The sequence below is a fragment of the Ranitomeya variabilis genome, chromosome 1 (assembly GCF_051348905.1).
Source record: "Ranitomeya variabilis isolate aRanVar5 chromosome 1, aRanVar5.hap1, whole genome shotgun sequence".
Taxonomy (NCBI): domain Eukaryota; kingdom Metazoa; phylum Chordata; class Amphibia; order Anura; family Dendrobatidae; genus Ranitomeya; species Ranitomeya variabilis.
In genome coordinates, this window is record NC_135232.1 from 1,092,746,953 (window position 1) to 1,092,765,283 (window position 18,331).

At 45.6% G+C, this 18,331-nt stretch overlaps 1 protein-coding gene across 1 annotated transcript in view; it reads right to left on the bottom strand.

The window, feature by feature from the left end:
- LOC143793236 (ADP-ribosyl cyclase/cyclic ADP-ribose hydrolase 1-like) overlaps positions 1 to 14,386 on the bottom strand; it is a 40,120-nt gene extending 25,734 nt beyond the window's left edge. The window contains exon 1 of the mRNA XM_077280025.1: positions 14,048 to 14,386. Coding sequence (XP_077136140.1) covers positions 14,048 to 14,271 — 224 coding nt within the window. The 5' untranslated portion in view covers positions 14,272 to 14,386. The remainder of the gene's footprint in view (positions 1 to 14,047) is intronic.
- Between the last annotated feature and the right edge of the window lie 3,945 nt (positions 14,387 to 18,331).

Here is an 18,331-nt window from a genome sequence, read left to right on the forward strand (position 1 = left end):
TATAAAGGTAAAATTGTGATAGGAAACATGATAGTAACATCTCCTGCTTGGGAGTTTACTGTAGCTCTATGTGTCACCATCACAAAAACAAAGAGCTCCCCTTCATAAAAGCCGGAGCCAACCCTGCAATATCCGGTTTAGTACATTTCATCTCCTTATCCGTTTTTATTTTATGTAATTGTTTTGTCCATTTTGTAACATCCCGTTTATAAACATTGCCTACTTTTTTCAGAATAAATATCTAAAATTAAATAGCTTTGTTCCTCTTGCTCTACAAACCGCACCCCCAAAAGCCATACACTACCTGTTATGAGTGTCCAATCAGCCTGTATAAACAATTGGTGGTGTAAGCTAGTTCCTTTTGTTATTGTGAAATTGCCAGAGATTGTATCAGGGTATATATATATATATATATATATATATATATATATATATATATATATATATATATATATATTCCATGCGTTGGAATCGGAGGAGTATATGCTATACGTTCACTGTGAGTTCACTGTGAGTTTGATGGTTTCTGCTGTAACCAGCTCCTGAGGTGGACTAATCCACAGATTAATTGTTCTTATGATAAAGAAGCCTTGTGTCCTCTGGAGATTGAACTATTCTTTTTCCAGATGATGGGAGTAACCCATTTTCTTTTGAGGGAATTTTACGTGAAACAACTTTTGACCATACTTTTTGTGTGGGCCATTTATGTATCTGTACAAGTTAATAATTTTCCCCCTTAGATATTTCCTCTTAAGAGTAAATAAATGCAATTATATTAATCTTTCCTCGTACCTAACATCCTCCTTGCCTCTTATCAGTTTAGTGTCTCTTATTTATACCTTTTCTATCTCCAGGATATCTTTTTTATATACTGGTGCCCAGAACTGAACTGCATATTCCAGATGAGGTTGCACTAACCCTTTGTACAGTGGTAGCATTACATCCCCATCACTCAAGTCCATTACTCTTTTAGTTCATGACAACAGCCTGCTGCTTTAGAAGCCGCTAATTGACATTAAACGCTGTGATCTAGAAGTTCACCCAGATCCTTCTCCATAAGGGACTCTTAAGATTTACTTCCCTCTTGAACATATAGTGGCTAGAAAAATTAATCACTCCCCTTGGTGTGAAGAAACCAGATTGTATCTTAATTTCCCAGATAACCATGTTTTTGCAAACCAAGAAGAATTTACTTTTTATCTGTATATTGGCTTGTGCATTTAAGTGTTCATGTCTGGTGGGTCAAGAAGACAGACTTGCAAACTGATATACCATTTAACATACTGTGTAAGTCTGTAATAGTAAATCCAGGAAAAAGATGTGCACACTGTCACTGGGTTGGTGCAGGCATGAACAAAAATAGTCCAAGTATAGGAAAAATCAGCCGCACTCAATTGGTTGAAAGTTCAGCAAACTGTGTAGTTTCTTTATTAACATATACAATAAACATCACCAGGTGCTTTTTTAGGAGGTCAATGGGTGGCGGACTATTCAATTCGGGTAACGTTTCGACCCCAGCGGGTCTTTATCAAAACCTCACTTATGCCAAAGAGGTAGAGGAGAGGAGAAAGAGCCGAGTTCCCATAGGGCAGCTCTGGTGGAGTTGTGTGGAAGCGTGTCCGCCTGGTGGGTGATGTACCACCAGGCGGACGCGCTTCCACACAACTCCACCAGAGCTGCCCTATGGGAACTCGGCTCTTTCTCCTCTCCTCTACCTCTTTGGCATAAGTGAGGTTTTGATAAAGACCCGCTGGGGTCGAAACATTACCCGAATTGAATAGTCTGCCACCCATTGACCTCCTAAAAAAGCACCTGGTGATGTTTATTGTATATGTTAATAAAGAAACTACACAGTTTGCTGAACTTTCAACCAATTGAGTGCGGCTGATTTTTCCTATACTAAGTCTGTAATAGTGACTTGTACATAGTGTGTGTTTATCTTTGTTTATTGTGTGCTGATATGCTAATTGTGTATTGTATTCTGTAACCAGTTTGTTGGCTTCGAAGGTAGACAGGGAAAGGCTGTGAGGGTGGACTGAAGGACACTGGGTAAATCTAAAAATAGATCACATGCCTCGAGTATAAAAGAGACTTCTTTTCTTCTGTTTGGGGTCATTCTTCAGGATCTCAGCTGAGGATACATTTGACCTGGCTGAAAGAACACAGGACTAGGGTTGAGCGAAACGGATCGGTCATTTTCATAAATCGCCGACTTTTGGCAAAGTCGGGTTTCGTGAAACCCGACCCAATCCCAGCGTGGTATCGACCATGCAGTCGGCGATCTTCGCGCCAAAGTCACGTTTCGTATGACGCTTTAAGCGCCATTTCTCAGCCAATGAGGGTGCACGCAGAGTGTGGGCAGTGTGATGACATAGGTCTCGGTCCCCACCATCTTATAGAAGGGCATGGCAGTGATTGGCTTGCTCTCTGTGGCGTCACAGGGGCTATAAAGGGGCGTGCACGCTGACCGCCATCTTACTTCTGCCGATATCAGCATAGGGAAAGGTTGCTGCAGCTTCGTCAGAAGAAGGGATAGCGTTAGGGAGGGTACATTAACCCCAAAACCGCTTGTGCTGTAGCGATTCCCACTGTCCAACACCACCTTTTCTTTGCAGGGACAGTGGAGGCTAGATTTTTCTTCATCAGCTCTGTAGCTTATTGGGCTGCCCTAGAAGGCTCCCTGATAGCTGCATTGCTGTTTGTACGCCGCTGTGCAACCAACTGCTTTTTTAAAAGCAAAAATCCTGTTGCTCCTTCCTTTCTGCACAGATATCTTGTTTGTTTGTCCACACTTTTGTGTGCAGCACTCCTTTTTATTGCTGCCTGCCATACTTTTCTGAGATTATTGTAGGGAGATAGTAATTGTAGTACAGTCCCTTTTTTTTTTTTTTTTGTTATATATCTTCCAGCCACTTTCTGCCCTTCAAACTGTGTAGTGGAAAACAGTGGGCCTGTTTTTTTCTGCACTGTCCCAAACATAAAAAGGGAGATTTATATTGCCAATCAGTGCATCTGCGCCAGTCCTGTCTGTGGTATCTATGCCAGTCATTTTCTGCCACAGAAACTGTGGTGTAATACAGTGGGCCTGATTTATTCTCTAGTCTCCCAAAAAGAAAAAAAAAAGGGAGATTTATATTGCCAATCAGTGCATCTGCGCCAGTCCTGTCTGTGGTATCTCTGCCAGTCATTTTCTGCCACAGAAACTGTAGTGCAATACAGTGGGCCTGATTTTTTCAGCACTCACCCACACATAAAAAGGGAGATTTATATTCACAAGTTAACATACACCTTCTACCTTGTTTTTCAGTACCATATAACGGTTGTTAGTTTGGTTAAATTTTCACAAGAATGAGGAAGGCTGGTGGAAGAGGTCATGGCTGTGGGCGGTCATTGCCAGCCGGTAATGCTGATGGTGGTGGTGGTGGTGGTGCTGGTGGAGCATCGGGTGGTAGAGGGAAAATCAGAATAGCACCTAAGTCTCGAGTTGTTGAGCCAGCGTCATCGTCCGGCTACACAAGGCCTCGAACGCTACCTTTTCTGGGAGTAGGAAAACCGCTGTTAAAGCCGGAGCAGCAGGAAAAAGTTTTGGCTTTCCTTGCTGACTCTGCCTCCAGCTCTTTCGCCTCCTCGTCGGATAGTTCAAAATTGAAAAGTAGCCAGTCGTCGGTGGATGCTCCCGGTCAGGAACAAGTTGCTTCCTTGTGTCCTTCCCCCAGAACAACAGTGAAGGATGCGTCAGGCGACACAACCGGTTACTCCATGGAGCTCTTTACACATACCGTGCCTGGGTTAGAAAGGGAAATAGTTAACAGCCCACTAGAAGATGATTCGGACATGGAGTGCACTGATGCACAGCCACAGCTAGATTGTTATGCTGTTCCATTGACTCACATCACTACATTGCCCTCGCAGTGTACTGAGCCAGAAACTGACCCTGATGAGACGATGGTGCCCCGTACCGAACGTTATAGCACCTTACACGGTGACACAGAGATAGCTGAACATGATATTGAAGAGGAGGTGATAGATGACCCAGTTGTTGACCCAGATTGGCAGCCATTGGGGGAAGAGGGTGCCGCTGGCAGTAGCTCAGAAGCGGAGGAGGAGGATCCGCAGCAGCCATGTACATCACATTTGCTTTCATCTGGCAGGCCCGTCTCTGGCCAAAAAAGTTTGGCAAAACCAAAACCTGTTTTAGGACAGTGTGGCCATCCGGTGAAAGTAACACAGCGTGCAATGCCTGAAAAGGTATTCCATAGTAGGAAGAGTTTAGTGTGGCAATTTTTTAACCACGATCCGAATGATGAGTGCAAAGTTATCTGTAAGAAATGCTCAAAAACATTTAGCAGAGGGAAGAATCCCCACAATTTAAATACAACGTGCATGCTCAGACATGTAACCAACATGCACTTGCAAGCCTGGAATAACTCCCAAACGTTCCCTACCGTTGGTGCACCTGCTCAGAATCCAGGTAGTCAGCAACGCTACATCGCTTCCCTCACTGTAAGCCCACCGGTTAGAACAACAACAGCAGCAAATGTGGAGGTGTCGTCGCTAGGGCAAAGCAGGCAGGGAATCACAAGTTTATTGGTAGGAAACACTGCATGTAGGCCTATATCGAGAATACCATCACCAAACCTCTCTCAATCCGCCATGTCCACCACCACTACCACCGCTAGTTCCACCATATGCACCTCGCCAGTCCAGCTCACCCTACAAGAGACTCTCGTTAGGAAAAGAAAATACTCACCCTCTCATCTGCGTACACAGGGTTTGAACGCCCACATTGCTAGACTTATATCGTTAGAGATGATGCCCTACCGCTTGGTTGAAAGCGAAGCTTTCAAAGCCTTGATGGCCTACGCAGTGCCACGCTATGATCTACCCAGTCGACACTTCTTTTCGAGAAAAGCCATCCCAGCCCTCCACCAGCATGTCAAAGACCGCATTCTCCATGCACTGAGGCAATCAGTCAGTGGAAAGGTGCACCTCACAACAGATGCATGGACCAGTAGGCATGGCCAGGGACGTTACGTGTCCATCACGGCACACTGGGTTAATGTGGTGGATGCAGGGTCCACAGGGGACAGCCACAGTGGGACAGTTCTGCCTAGCCCACGGTCTAGGAAACAGTTGGCTGTAGGTGTTCGCCACCCCTCCTCCTACTCTTCCATCCGAAGCGAAAGCTCATCCACAGAGCGCAGTCGCACGACCACTCCATCCGCAGCTGCCAGTGTTGCACACGAGGTGTCCCATTATGGAACAGCTAGTGGTAAGCGTCAGCAGGCTGTGTTGGAAATGAAGTGCTTGGGCGACAACAGACACACCGCGGAAGTTGTGGCCGAGTTCTTGCAGTAAGAAACTCTGTCATGGCTGGGCAGTGTACATCTTGAGGCAGGGAAGGTAGTCAGTGATAACGAGAGGAATTTTATGGCTGCCATAGCCCTTTCACAACTGAAACACATACCTTGCCTGGCTCACACCTTGAACCTGGTGGTGCAGTGCTTCCTGAAAAGTTATCCGGGGTTACCAGCCCTGCTCCTGAAGGTGCGACGACTTTGCTCTCACATCCGCCGTTCGCCCGTACACTCCAGCCGTATGCAGAACCATCAGCGATCGTTGAAGCTTTCCCAGCACCGCCTAATAATCGACGTTGCAACAAGTTGGAACTCCACACTGCACATGCTTCAGAGGCTGTGCGAACAGAGGCGTGCTGTAAAGTTTTTGTGGGAGGATACACATACAAGGACAGGCAGTTGGATGGCAGACATGGAGTTGTCAGGTGTGCAGTGGTCGAAGCTACAAGACCTCTGTCAAGTCCTTCAGTGTTTTGAGGAATGCACACGGCTGGTCAGTGCAGACGACGCCATCATAAGCATGAGCATCCCACTAATGCGTCTGCTGATGCAAAGTTTGACGCACATAAAGGAGCAGGCGTCTGCAGCCGAGGAGGAGGGAAGCCTTGATGACAGTCAGCCATTGTCTGCTCAGGGAACTCTCCTGGACGAGGTGGCGGACGAAGAGGAGGAGGAGGATGATGGGGATGATTATTTATGGGAGGAGGAAGCTTCTCAGGGGGCAATAGAAACTGTTGGCGTTGCAAGGTCAGGTACAGGTTTTTTGCGGGAGACAAGTGATGTTGAATTGCCAGAAAGTGCTCCTCAACCCAGCACAAGCATTGATTTGACACCTGGAACATTGGCCCACATGGCTGATTATGCCTTGCGTATCCTAAAAAGGGACCCCCGCATTATCAAAATGATGACCGATGACGATTACTGGTTGGCCTGCCTCCTGGATCCACGCTATAAAGGGAAATTGCAAAATATCATGCCACATGAGAACCTTGAGTAAGTATTGGCTACCAAACAAGCAACTCTTGTAGACCGCTTGGTTCAGGCATTCCCAGCACACAGCGGCAGTGATGGTTCTCACATGAGCTGCAGGGGGCAACAGGGCAGAGGTGTTAGGGGTGCACAAATCAGAAGTGGCGTTGGACAGAGGGATTTTATGACCAGGTTGTGGAGTGATTTCGCAATGACCGCAGACACGACAGGTACTGCAGCATCAATTCAAAGTGACAGGAGACAACATTTGTCCAGTATGGTTACTAACTATTTTTCCTCCCTTATCGATGTTCTCCCTCACACGTCATTCCCATTTGAATACTGGGAATCCAAAATAGACACCTGGCCTGAATTGGCAGAATATGCATTACAGGAGCTTGCTTGCCCAGCTGCTAGTGTGCTATCAGAAAGAGTCTTCAGTGCTGCTGGTTCAATACTGACTGAAAAAAGGACTCGTCTGGCTACCCAAAATGTTGATGATCTAACCTTCATTAAAATGAACCAATCATGGATTTCTAATTATATTGCCCCACCTTTCCCTGCTGACACCTAGCTTTCCTGTAAAAAGGTCTGGCTTTTGGACTAGTCTTACTGACTGCTCCAATTTCTCCATTTGCAGCTGCTGTATGTCCACCATAGGCCATTTTTACACCTCCCTAAATGGGCTGACTCCCCCCACGGGGCCGTGGTCACAACTTGGCGCAAGCACCCGTGTGAGTGCCGTTTGGCTGAACAGGTGGGTGTGCCCTCTTTTGGGCGATGGCACTGGCACAGGGTCCCTCATAGTACAATGAAGTGTCTCTGGCGGTGGTGGTGCACACCCAACGTCAGACACACCATCGTAACATGAGGGGCCCTGGGCCAGTACCGCCGCCCACGAGAGAGTCTTCCCCCCCAGCTCAAACAGTGCTCTACCACTTGCAAAACTTACCTCTCACTGCTCCACCACTGTTTAGTCTGTGCTGTTAAATCCTTCAATGGCACTGCCAATACCAATTTGTTGACATGATTGATGCTAGTAAAAATATTCTGGGGCCCTGTCCTACATTTACACCAGTTAATACTTTGCGCCAACTACCACTGTCTGCAAGTCAGCAGAGGAGCCCACCTCTGTACCTAGCTATGCCACCTGTTTATTTGTGAAAAATTTTTTTGGCCAGACATTAACCTCACTTACAGTTGTCCTCCACTGAACAAAGCTAGGCCGCCTGCGTACTCCTGTAACCTATTTTTAACTGCATTTTGCCTATTACTTTTTGGGCCCTACTAACTGTGTCACTGTCTGCCCCTCGGTGCAATCGTCCTCCGCTGACCACACCAATGCTGCCTGTGTACCCCTGTAACCTATTTAGACCTGCATAGAGCCAACTTTTTTATTTTAGGCCTAGTAAGTCTGTCTACGGTCCCTCCTTGCAATCGTCCTCCGCTGACCACACCAATGCTGCCTGTGTACCCCTGTAACCTATTTAAACCTGCATAGAGCCTATTTTTTTAAATTTTAGGCCTAGTAAGTCTGTCTGCGGTCCCTCCTTGCAATCGTCCTCCGCTGACCACACCAATGCTGCCTGTGTACCCCTGTAACCTTTTTTAAACTGCAGTGAGCCAACTTTTTTGTTTAAGGCCTACTACCTGTGTCTGTCTGCGCCACTCAATACAGCTGTCCTCCTCTGAAAAAAGCTGAGCTTCAATTGTCAGGTTTTCAGCCTATAGGAATTTGAAAACTGCATTGGGGCTACTAGTTTGGTTGGGCCTACTAACGGTGTCTGCCGCTCCTTGGTGTTCTCCAGGTTTTTTTTCCTGAGCTTCAATCTTCAGGCTTTCGACCTACATTTTTAATATGAAACTGCATTTGGGATACTAGTTTGGTTGGGCCTACTAACGGTGTCTGCCGCTCCTTGGTGTTCTCCAGGTTTTTTTTCCTGAGCTTCAATCTTCAGGCTTTCGACCTACATTTTTAATATAAAACTGCATTTGGCCTACTAGTTTGGTTGGGCCCTAGTAACGGTGTCTGCCGCTCCTTGGTGTTCTCCACTGTACAAAGCTGAGCATCAATCTTCAGACTTTCGGCCTATATCAGATATTAAACTGCATTTGGCCTACTAGTTTGGTTGGGCCCTACTAACGGTGTCTGCCACTCCTTGGTGTTCTCCTCCACTGTACAAAGCTGAGCTTCAATCTTCAGGCTTTCGGCCTATATCAGATATTAAACTGCATTTGGCCTACTAGTTTGGTTGGGCCCTACTAACGGTGTCTGCCACTCCTTGGTGTTCTCCACTGAATATAGCTGAGCTTCAATCTTCAGGCTTTCGGCCTATATCAGATATTAACCTGCATTTGGCCTACTTGATTGGTTGGGCCCTAGTAAAGGTGTCTGCTGCTCCTTGGTGTTCTTCACTGAATAGAGCTGAGCTTCAATCTTCAGGCTTTCGGCCTATATCAGATATTAACCTGCATTTGGCCTACTTGGTTGGTTGGGCCTACTAACGGTGTCTGCTGCTCCTTGGTGTTCTCCTCCACTGAATTTAGCTGAGCTTCAATCTTCAGGCTTTCGGCCTATATCAGATATTAACCTGCATTTGGCCTACTAGTTTGGTTGGGCCCTAGTAACGGTGTCTGCTGCTCCTTGGTGTTCTCCTCCACTGAATAGAGCTGAGCTTCAATCTTCAGGCTTTTGGCCTATATCAGATATTAACCTGCATTTGGCCTACTAGTTTGGTTGGGCCCTAGTAACGGTGTCTGCCACTCCTTGCTTTTCCCCTCCACTGAACAAAGCTGAGCTTCAATCTTCAGGCTTTCGGCCTATAGGAATTTTTAAACTGCATTTGGCCTACTAGTTTGGTTGGGCCCTAGTAACGGTGTCTGCCGCTCCTTGGTGTTCTCCACTGAATATAGCTGAGCTTCAATCTTCAGGCTTTCGGCCTATATCAGATATTAACCTGCATTTGGCCTACTTGGTTGGTTGGGCCTACTAACGGTGTCTGCCGCTGCTTGGTGTTCTCCACTGAACAAAGCAGTGCCGCCTGTTTACTCCTGTTACCAATTTTGAACTGCATTTAGCCTACTTTATTCTTTGGGACTATATCTGTGTTTCCTCCTCATCCTGCCGATTGCCCAGCCAGTGCTAGATGAGTCTGCTGGTACATTGACCCAGACCACTACCATTCCCCTTGCACTCTACACAGCCAGAATCTGACCCTGCTGAAAGTCTGGTTCCCCTTCCTGCATACTATACCACCTTACACGGGGACAAAGAGGAAGGTGCAGATGAAAGTTCAGGTTCCTTCATGAGGTGGGGGGGCATACTCGTTGGCGACGTCACTGGCACAGGGCCCCTCATAGTACGCAAAAGTGTCTCTGCCGGTGGGAGGCGCCCCCCGCCGTCAAACACACCGCCGTACTTTGAGGGGCCCTGTGCCAGTGCCAATGCGAACGAGTGGGCCCCACCTGCTTGCTCGAGATCACACCACTTGCAAAGTTTTAATACTTACCTCTCCCGGCTCCACCGCCGTGACGTAGTCCGCGTTTCCTGGGCCCACAAAAAACTTGAGCCAGCCCTACCCCCCTCCCCACAACTTTAGCCAAATGACCCCCAATTTTCAATGCCTAACTATTATTATAAGGTAAATTAAGATTCACAAGCTTAACTGACAAGAATTGATGTTTTTGACATTAAAATGGGCACTGTAGGTGTTTTCCTGTCCTCCACTCACTGCCGACTTTGATTCCCCATTGACTTACATAGGGTTTCGTGTTTCGGTCGATCCCGACTTTGAGCTATAATCGGCCGATTTCACTCGACTCGACTTTTTACAAAGTCGGGTTTCGCGAAACCCGACTCGATCCTAAAAAAGTAAAAGTCGCTCAACCCTACACAGGACTGCTCACGGTTTCTCCCTACGCTTGTTGTTACCTCTTCTCTGCGTGCGTATCACAGGTGGAGTAGCGACCCTGGGAGCTCGGACATAACATCTACCATTATCCCGGGGAGTCAGCGGAAGGGTGAGATCCTGTAATGTGCACCATCTTGGGGGTAATTGCTGGGATTGTTCCGTTTGCTATTGGGTCTTGTGGTTCAATAAAGTATTGCCACGCTGTTTTACCCTTAACCCTGTGTTGTCTGTGTAGTGTATTGCCCACTAGGAGATAGAGCGGGCGTTCAGTGGTATGAGCCCTGGTCCATGCAGTCTTGCTAAAGGCAGCTGGGCCAGTGGACGAGAGCACCCACTGACCCCGTTTCTCCACACTTGGCCTTTTATCTAATTTGTTACATTACAACCTGTGTTTAAATATTTTTTTTATCTGATTTGTGTGATGCATCAGCACTAGTCTAAATTACTGAAGTCAAGTGTGAAAAATATAGGCATAAATTACATTTATGGGCTCAAATAACAAAAAATTGTCATGTGCATATGTACTCACCCCTTTTGCGATGAAGCCCCTAAACATTTCTCGTGCAAGCAATTCCCTTCATAAGTCACATGCTTAGTGAAAGGACGTCCACCTGTGTGTAAGTGTCACATGTCTGTCAGTATATGCACAACTTTTCTGACACGCCACAGAGGTTGTAACACCAATAAGCAAGAGGCACCACTAACCAAACACCATGGAGACCAAGGAGATCTCCAAAACAAGACAGGGACAATGTTGTTGGAAAGTACAAGTCAGGGTTGGGTTATAAAACAATATCCCAATCTCTAATGATCCCCGAAGCACCATCAAATCCATTATCATCAAATGGAAAGAACATGGCAACACAACAAACCGGACAATAGGTGGCGTCAAATCTAAAACTCTCAGCCCAGGCAAGGAGGGCATTAATCAGAGAGGCAGCACCGAGACCAAAGGTAACCCTGAAGGAGCTGCAGAGTTCTCAAGTAGAGACTGGAGGATCTGTCCATACGGCTACAATAAGTAGTACACTCCATAGAGAAGGCCCTTATGGAAGAGAGGGTAGAAAAAAACTTTACTTACAAACAAAAATTGTAAGGCTCGTTTTGAGTTTGCCAAAAGACATGTGGGCAATTCCCCAAATGTATGGAAGAAGGTGCTGTGGTCAGATGAGACCAAAATTGAACTTTTTGGCCACCAAGGTAAACGCTATGTCTGGCGCGAAACTAACACAGTTCATCATCCCAAGAACATCATCCCTACAGCGAAACATTGTGGGGGCGCGCATCATGCTGTGGGGATGTTTTTCGGCAGCAGGGACAAACTAAATGTTCTGAGTTCAGGGGAAGATGGATGGTGCAAAACACAGGGATATTCTTGAGCAAAACCTGTTTCAGTCTGTCAGTGATTTGAGACTGGGACGGAGATTCACCTTCCAACAAGACACTGACCCAAAGCATACTGACAAAGCAGCGCTCAAGTGGTTTAAGGGGAAACATTTAAATGTTTTGGAGTGTCCTAGTCAAAGCCCAGACCGTAATCCAATTGAGAATCTGTAGTCAGACTTGTAGATTGCTGTTCACCAGAGGAAACCATCTAACTTGGAGGAGCTGGAGATGTTTTGCCTTGAGGAATGGGCAAAAATCCCAGTGGCCAGATGTGGAAAGCTCATAGAGACTTATCCTAAGCAACTTGCATCTGCAATTGCTGCAAAAGGAGGCTCTACAAAGTACTGACTTTAGGGGTGAATAGTTATGCACACTGAAGTTTTCAGTTATTTTGTCCTATTTGTTATTGCTTCACCAAAAAAAAAGAAAACCAAATGTTCACAGTTGTAGGCATGTTATTTTGATGAACTGATGCAAACCCTCAAAAAACAGTGAAATTCCAAGTTCTGAGCTAGCAAAACACCAAAAATGCCAAGGAAGTGAATACGTTCACAAGCCACTTTATGATGCTTCATATTAGTTCCCCGGTGATAACTTTATATATTTAACCACATTGAGCTTCACCTGCCAAGTGCATGCCCAAACACAGTTTTTTCAAGCTTGTAACTTATGAGCATCTTTCATAGACTTGTTGTCATCTGCAAAAATAAATACAGTAAAGGTTTTATCACTAGGAAATTATCACTGCCAGATGATGGGGATGTGACTGCTAGTCCGACTCCACCCCCTCCTGTGATAAGCAGTTCACACAGAGCCTGGTGTGGGTGGGGTCATCTGTGGTGTGGGAGGGGTTTGATTTCTCAGCTCTCCTGCATTGCTAAATCTAAGAACTCTGATTGTGCCACAACTGCTGTACTCAGCTAACTAAGTGATACATCATTGGATTCAGGGTCTCTTTTCCTACATCATGCTGCCCTCAGATGAGATCACAAAAACTAGCTGAGAGACTCCCTTTAAATAATAAGGTTTTCCTGAATCCAAAATGCCTCCTCAGTGGCATGAATAATGTGTCCTTTGGTATGTTCACACATTGTTTATGTGAATTTTGAAGCAGATCAGCTTCAAAATCCACATCAAAGAGTATCTGAAGCTGTTATTGACATAGATTTTGCAGAGGATCCGTATAAACAAACCCTTAGGCTACTTTCACACTAGCGTCGTACGACGCACGACGAATTGCGTCGTTTCGACGTACCGATGCAAGCAGTGAAAGCGCCGCACAACGGGGGCAGCGGATGCTGTTTTTCAACACATCCGCTGCCCCATTGTGAGGTGCGGGGAGGTGGGGGCGGAGTTCCGGCCACGCATGCGCGGTCGGAAATGCTGCACACGACGCACCAAAAAACGTTACATGTAACGTTTTTTGGTGGCGACGGTCCGACGCAACCGTTGCACGACGGTTGCGACGTGTGTCAATGCGTCGCACTGCGTCGCTAATACAAGTCTACGGAGAAAAAACGCATCCTGCAAGCACTTTTGCAGGATGCGTTTTTTCTACAAAATGACGCATAGCGACGTGCAGTGCACGACGCTAGTGTGAAAGTAGCCTTAGAAAAAGTTAAATGTTAATTATTTGGAGCATTTTTAAAATGTTAATCGCAGCAAAACGTAAGTTTTCATTGCATTTTTTATGTGCGTTTTGGAAAAGCTTTTGCCATGGAAATGCTCCAGAAAAAAACACCCCATTACAAAGCTTCATGTAATAATTAAAAATACCTAAAAAGCAAGTTGGAAAACATATGAGAAAGCCCTTGAAAGCAGCATAAAATCATGTGTTCATGTAAATCCGCACAAAAACCTTGTATATTTTAGAAATTGATTTAAAATGTGGCTTTTTCAATCCACGTACCCTGAGGGTATGTTCACACAGAATTTTTATGTGGATATTGGAGTGTGTTCTTCTCCAAAATCCACATAAAATAAAACCACTTCAAATAGCTTCCTATTCTTTTTAATGGGAAAAGACCCCGATAGTGCACATGGTTCCGGATTTTTTTTTGCCCACATATAAAAAAATGCAATGTGTTAATTTCTATTTAAAAAAAAAAAAAATGCTCCAAGTTTGACTACTGAATAAATAACTGAAAAAACCCAATACATAAAAAATGGTATATAAAAAGAAGCCAAAGAAAGTGTTTATTTTATGTGGTTTTTGGACGTGGATATTTCAGCGAGAAAAATCCAGATAGAAAAACTATAGTGTGAATATACACTGAGTCTGTTTTTCTTGGGACAGGCTACTTTTTGCATCTTCTGACAAGTCAAGACAAGAATCCTTCTGTTTAGTCTTTCGCTTTACACTGCTGGTATAAGGACAAGCGGTAACACAATACTGTGCTCACTATCAACGTTATCTCTACTCACCCAATGCCCGGATGCAGAGACATGTAGTGATAGCAGCGTCCTATGACGATGTTCCTCAGGTTGGTCGTTGTCCCTGCTCCATTATATTTTTTGCTTGGGTTTTTCTGTGGACCTGGTGCATGTGCATCCGCTATGTTGAGCACTAACACTGTCAGTGCCAGAGCCTGTAAGCTCCTCAACCACAAGTGTTTAGTCACAGGTCTAGATGCACGATGCCAAGACATTGCCTTCTGTTGTGTCGGTCAGGACTGCTCAGTAAGCACTGGCCTTTGGATGTGCTACCCACTGCTCCAGTCCTCACAGCCAGACGGACACTGAGCAGTCAGCAGATCACTTTATATTCTGTCTGCGCCCTCCCTCCTACTCTTGTTTTCCAGCTCATACAGACATGCTGGTCTTTGTCAAGTTCTAAAAGGCGGGTACATTATGGGACGCAATGGAATTTCTAAGAGAGAGATAAAGTTTTACCATTTAGGGTGAAACTACTGTAAGCCCCATATAGATGGGTAGGATCAGATGTAACTATGGTTTCCAGTACAGCTGAGAAAAATTTGGCCACCTCTTCTAAAGGGATTATATTATTTTTCACTTTGGATCTAAGAATTAGCAGGCAGGTAGTTAGTAACTACCTGCCTGTTGTGCCCGGTGCCGATCTCTGCCAGCACAGGGCGGTCACAGACCACTCCTGTCGGCGATTCATCAGCTTCTGCTGATGGCACATCGACAGATGATGGCACAACTGCTGATGTCATGCTGATTGACAGCAGGAACCTGGCTGTCAATCAGCATGACGTCAGTAGTCACGCCCCATTGACAAAGCAGCCTGGAAGAGAAAGAGCTGCTCTGCTGACATGAGGCAGCTGAATAGCTGGCAGGAGCGGTCCATGACTGCCCTGAGCCAGGGCTGGGTAAATCAGGCAGGTACTGTAGTTGTCTCTGTTAGCAACTACCTGACTTAGTTTTTAGGCCTCTAGCAAAAAAAAATATAGTAGTCCTGGACAACCCTTTAAGCCAATATCCACGAAAGGCTATGCTAGTGGGAACATTTCCCAGCATATAAGGTTCGGTGTATATCCCTAGGTCTTGGTATCTTAGTGTAAAATTTGATGCTATGAGTAAATAGGAGAAAAATGATGTCTATATAGTTTTCCTTTGTTTACGATGCAAAAAAAACAAAACATAAAAAATTGCATACTGCTTTGCGACTTTAGATAGTCTAGAGTTTGATTTAACCCTATCATAGTAGATGGAGATATTCCATTATGTATAATTTTATGAAAATGATTATTGCTTTGTGGCTTGTGGTTTCTTTCCCATAAAGCTGGCCACACATATAAGAAAATGGTCTTCTCATTCAGAAGAAAGTTACTCTCTTCCCTGTAAACATGCAGGCTGAGCTCTGCCAGGCATGCATGTCTATATTAATAGACGAGAAAGAACAGCAGGTGCTAGAAACATTTCTCCCAGCAAAACATGATGGAGTCCATCCTTACCTGAAATTTGTCTCAAGGAATATTCAGGATGCTGAATACACATGTGAATGTCAGTCTGCTGTGCCGGCCTTGGTGTATGAACCTCTGGAACACATAGCTTGTTTTTTCCAAACCAGTGTCTCACTTGCCTGAGGGTTTTATCTTGTATTGTAGCTGAGCTGCAATGAAGTAAGTGTGACTGTGCTGCAGTACCACACACAACCTGTGGATAGATGTGGCAGTCTTTTAGGGAAAAAACAGCACTGTTTTTTTGCTAATCCTGTATAATTTATTTCACTGTGATTTCCAAACCTTCCATGCAGTGCACCAGTGACTAAATAGTCAATGTCTTGAAAGCACAATGAAGACTCCATATTGCATCATCTTTGGGTGATTGGATCATTTATGCCGGCAGCACACGACCCCATGTAAATGTGCTGCCAATAAAATGATGCTGTATGTGGAGAGAACAATCATGTAAACATATTGACTACTCTGTTCTCATTGGTAGCCATCAGCCTTTATTAACCGGCCAGTAACGAGCTGTGATTGACCTGCAATCATTAACCTTTAGTGATGAGCGAGTATACTCGTTGTTCGGGTTTTCCCCAGCACGCTCGGGTGACCTCCGAGTATTTATGACTGCTCGGAGATTTAGTTTTCATCGCGGCAGCTGGATGATTTACGACTACTAGCCAGGCTGAGTACATGTGGGGGTTGCCTGGTTGCTAGGGAATCCCCACATGTAATCAAGCAGGTTGGTAGCTGTAAATCATTCAGCTGCCTCGATAAAAACTAAATCTCCGAGCAGTCATAAATACTCGGAGGTCACCCGAGCGTGCTGGGGAAAAACCAAGCAACAAGTACACTCGCTCATCACTATTAACCAGCCAAAATTGGCTCATCTAACTCCACCATTATGGACCTCCATTTCATTAGCTAATACTCGGGCTCCAACTTCTTATCAAATATCGTAGTGTAAAACGATATCACCCTGCTCATTAAAGGGGTGATCTCGTCAAATGCAATATCTCATCTTTGGCCAGGATCGGAGCCACTATCAGGGTAAAATTAGCTGATGTTCGCTGATGGTTATTTCTCACAGATGGCCGTGGATCTGCACAAGGTTCAGCCTCACTCTAACAACCATTTCCCAAGTGTAAAATAACACCCACCTATGTGTGGCGCTAGTCACTTCTCACGGCCAAGCCGTGAGTCAGAGTGGTCAAGGAGTCCAAGTTGATAAGCCAGAAGGGTACGTCATAAACAGAAGGAAGAGACAGAAACATAGTCAGGTAACGTTCCGAGGTCAGAGTAGCGGGAGGATAACGGATCAGAGCTGAAGGGGTTAAAAAGGGTGGGTAGTCAGAACAAAGTGCAAGGTCAGGCAACAGATAAAACATATAGAACTCAAGGCATAGAGAGAATAGCACAAACCTCACAAGATGACTACTTCTGGCAGGGTTCTGGGAAACTCAGCTCAGTTAAGAAGCATGGCCATTAAGTGGAATAATGAACACTTGGAGACAGCCGACGCCTCACAGTCTCAGATTGGCTAGACTAGCTGTCACACTGACAGCTTAGCACGCCCCTGTACCAGATTGGATGGCCAAGCTGTCAATCACAGTACTGACAGCTTCAGCACACCCCTATACCAGATTGGATGGCTGAGCTGTCAGTAATTGCATCCCAGACACCCTGAGGGGTGGAACAGTGACACTATACTAACCTCTGGCGCTTGCGCCATTCCATCGGTGTCGGCACCTGGTCTTTTGAGACTCGGCCTAATAATCTGTAGACACTTCCCAAAACTGACTCCTCGAAAAAGTAAAACCTGCTTCTGCTGCTCCGACTTCCTCCGAATGTCAGTTGCGTCCAAAGGACCTGAGAGTGAAGCGGCCACTGATTGACAACAACATCACGTGAGACCCGGGAGAGCAGGTGGTGATGTTGATGGAATGGCATCGGCATCGCAGGTAAGTATAGGCTGCTGTTATTTTACACGGGGCAGTATAGCAATTGAGAAGGGGAGGAGGACCCCTGCAATTCTTGCATAGTTCGTAAAAAGTAATTAGCAAGCTGAACAATTCTGCTGTTTTTTTTTCAATTGTGGCACCAAACATGAGGGCAGAAAATTTCTAATGCATGTCAACAAACCTATGGAAACCCCATTTTCATATAATCATAGAATGTTAGAGTTGGAAGGGACCTGAAAGGTCATCGTGTCCAACCTCTTGCTCATTGCAGGATTTGCTAAGCCATCTCAGACAAATGCTTTACTAAAGTTCAGACATACTATATCTACCGCATTTCCCTGATCCACCCAGTCAGTGATTCCAACATAGAAGGAAATTAGATTAGTCTGGCATGACTTGTTTGCTACAAACCCATGCTGGCTCTGGTTCTCATACATATCAAGCAGATTTAGGCATGGAATCTACAAGAAAAAATGTCTACTAAAATTACCTAAGGGTATGTCCAGAGGTGTGGCTGGCCACATGCACGCAAATCATCGCCCCCAACACGATAGCCAATTGCCAAGCAAATTTGTTTCACAGTTTTGCAACCATTCTGTGATGCTGTAAGAATCAGGCTGCACTCAGATGTCATCCGAGTGCAGTCCCATTGGAGAGAGTGGATTCTAACAGGGACAACGGAGAGTGGACCCACTGGACCGTGACGACGAACCCCTCTCGGACGAGCTGACCAGGTGGACCGCCCCCTATACAGGGAGCGTTAGGGGCAGGCCCGTGAGGGACTATCGCCACGGAAGCTGGAGGGTCGACTGAGATAAGAAGGGTAAACTGCAGGA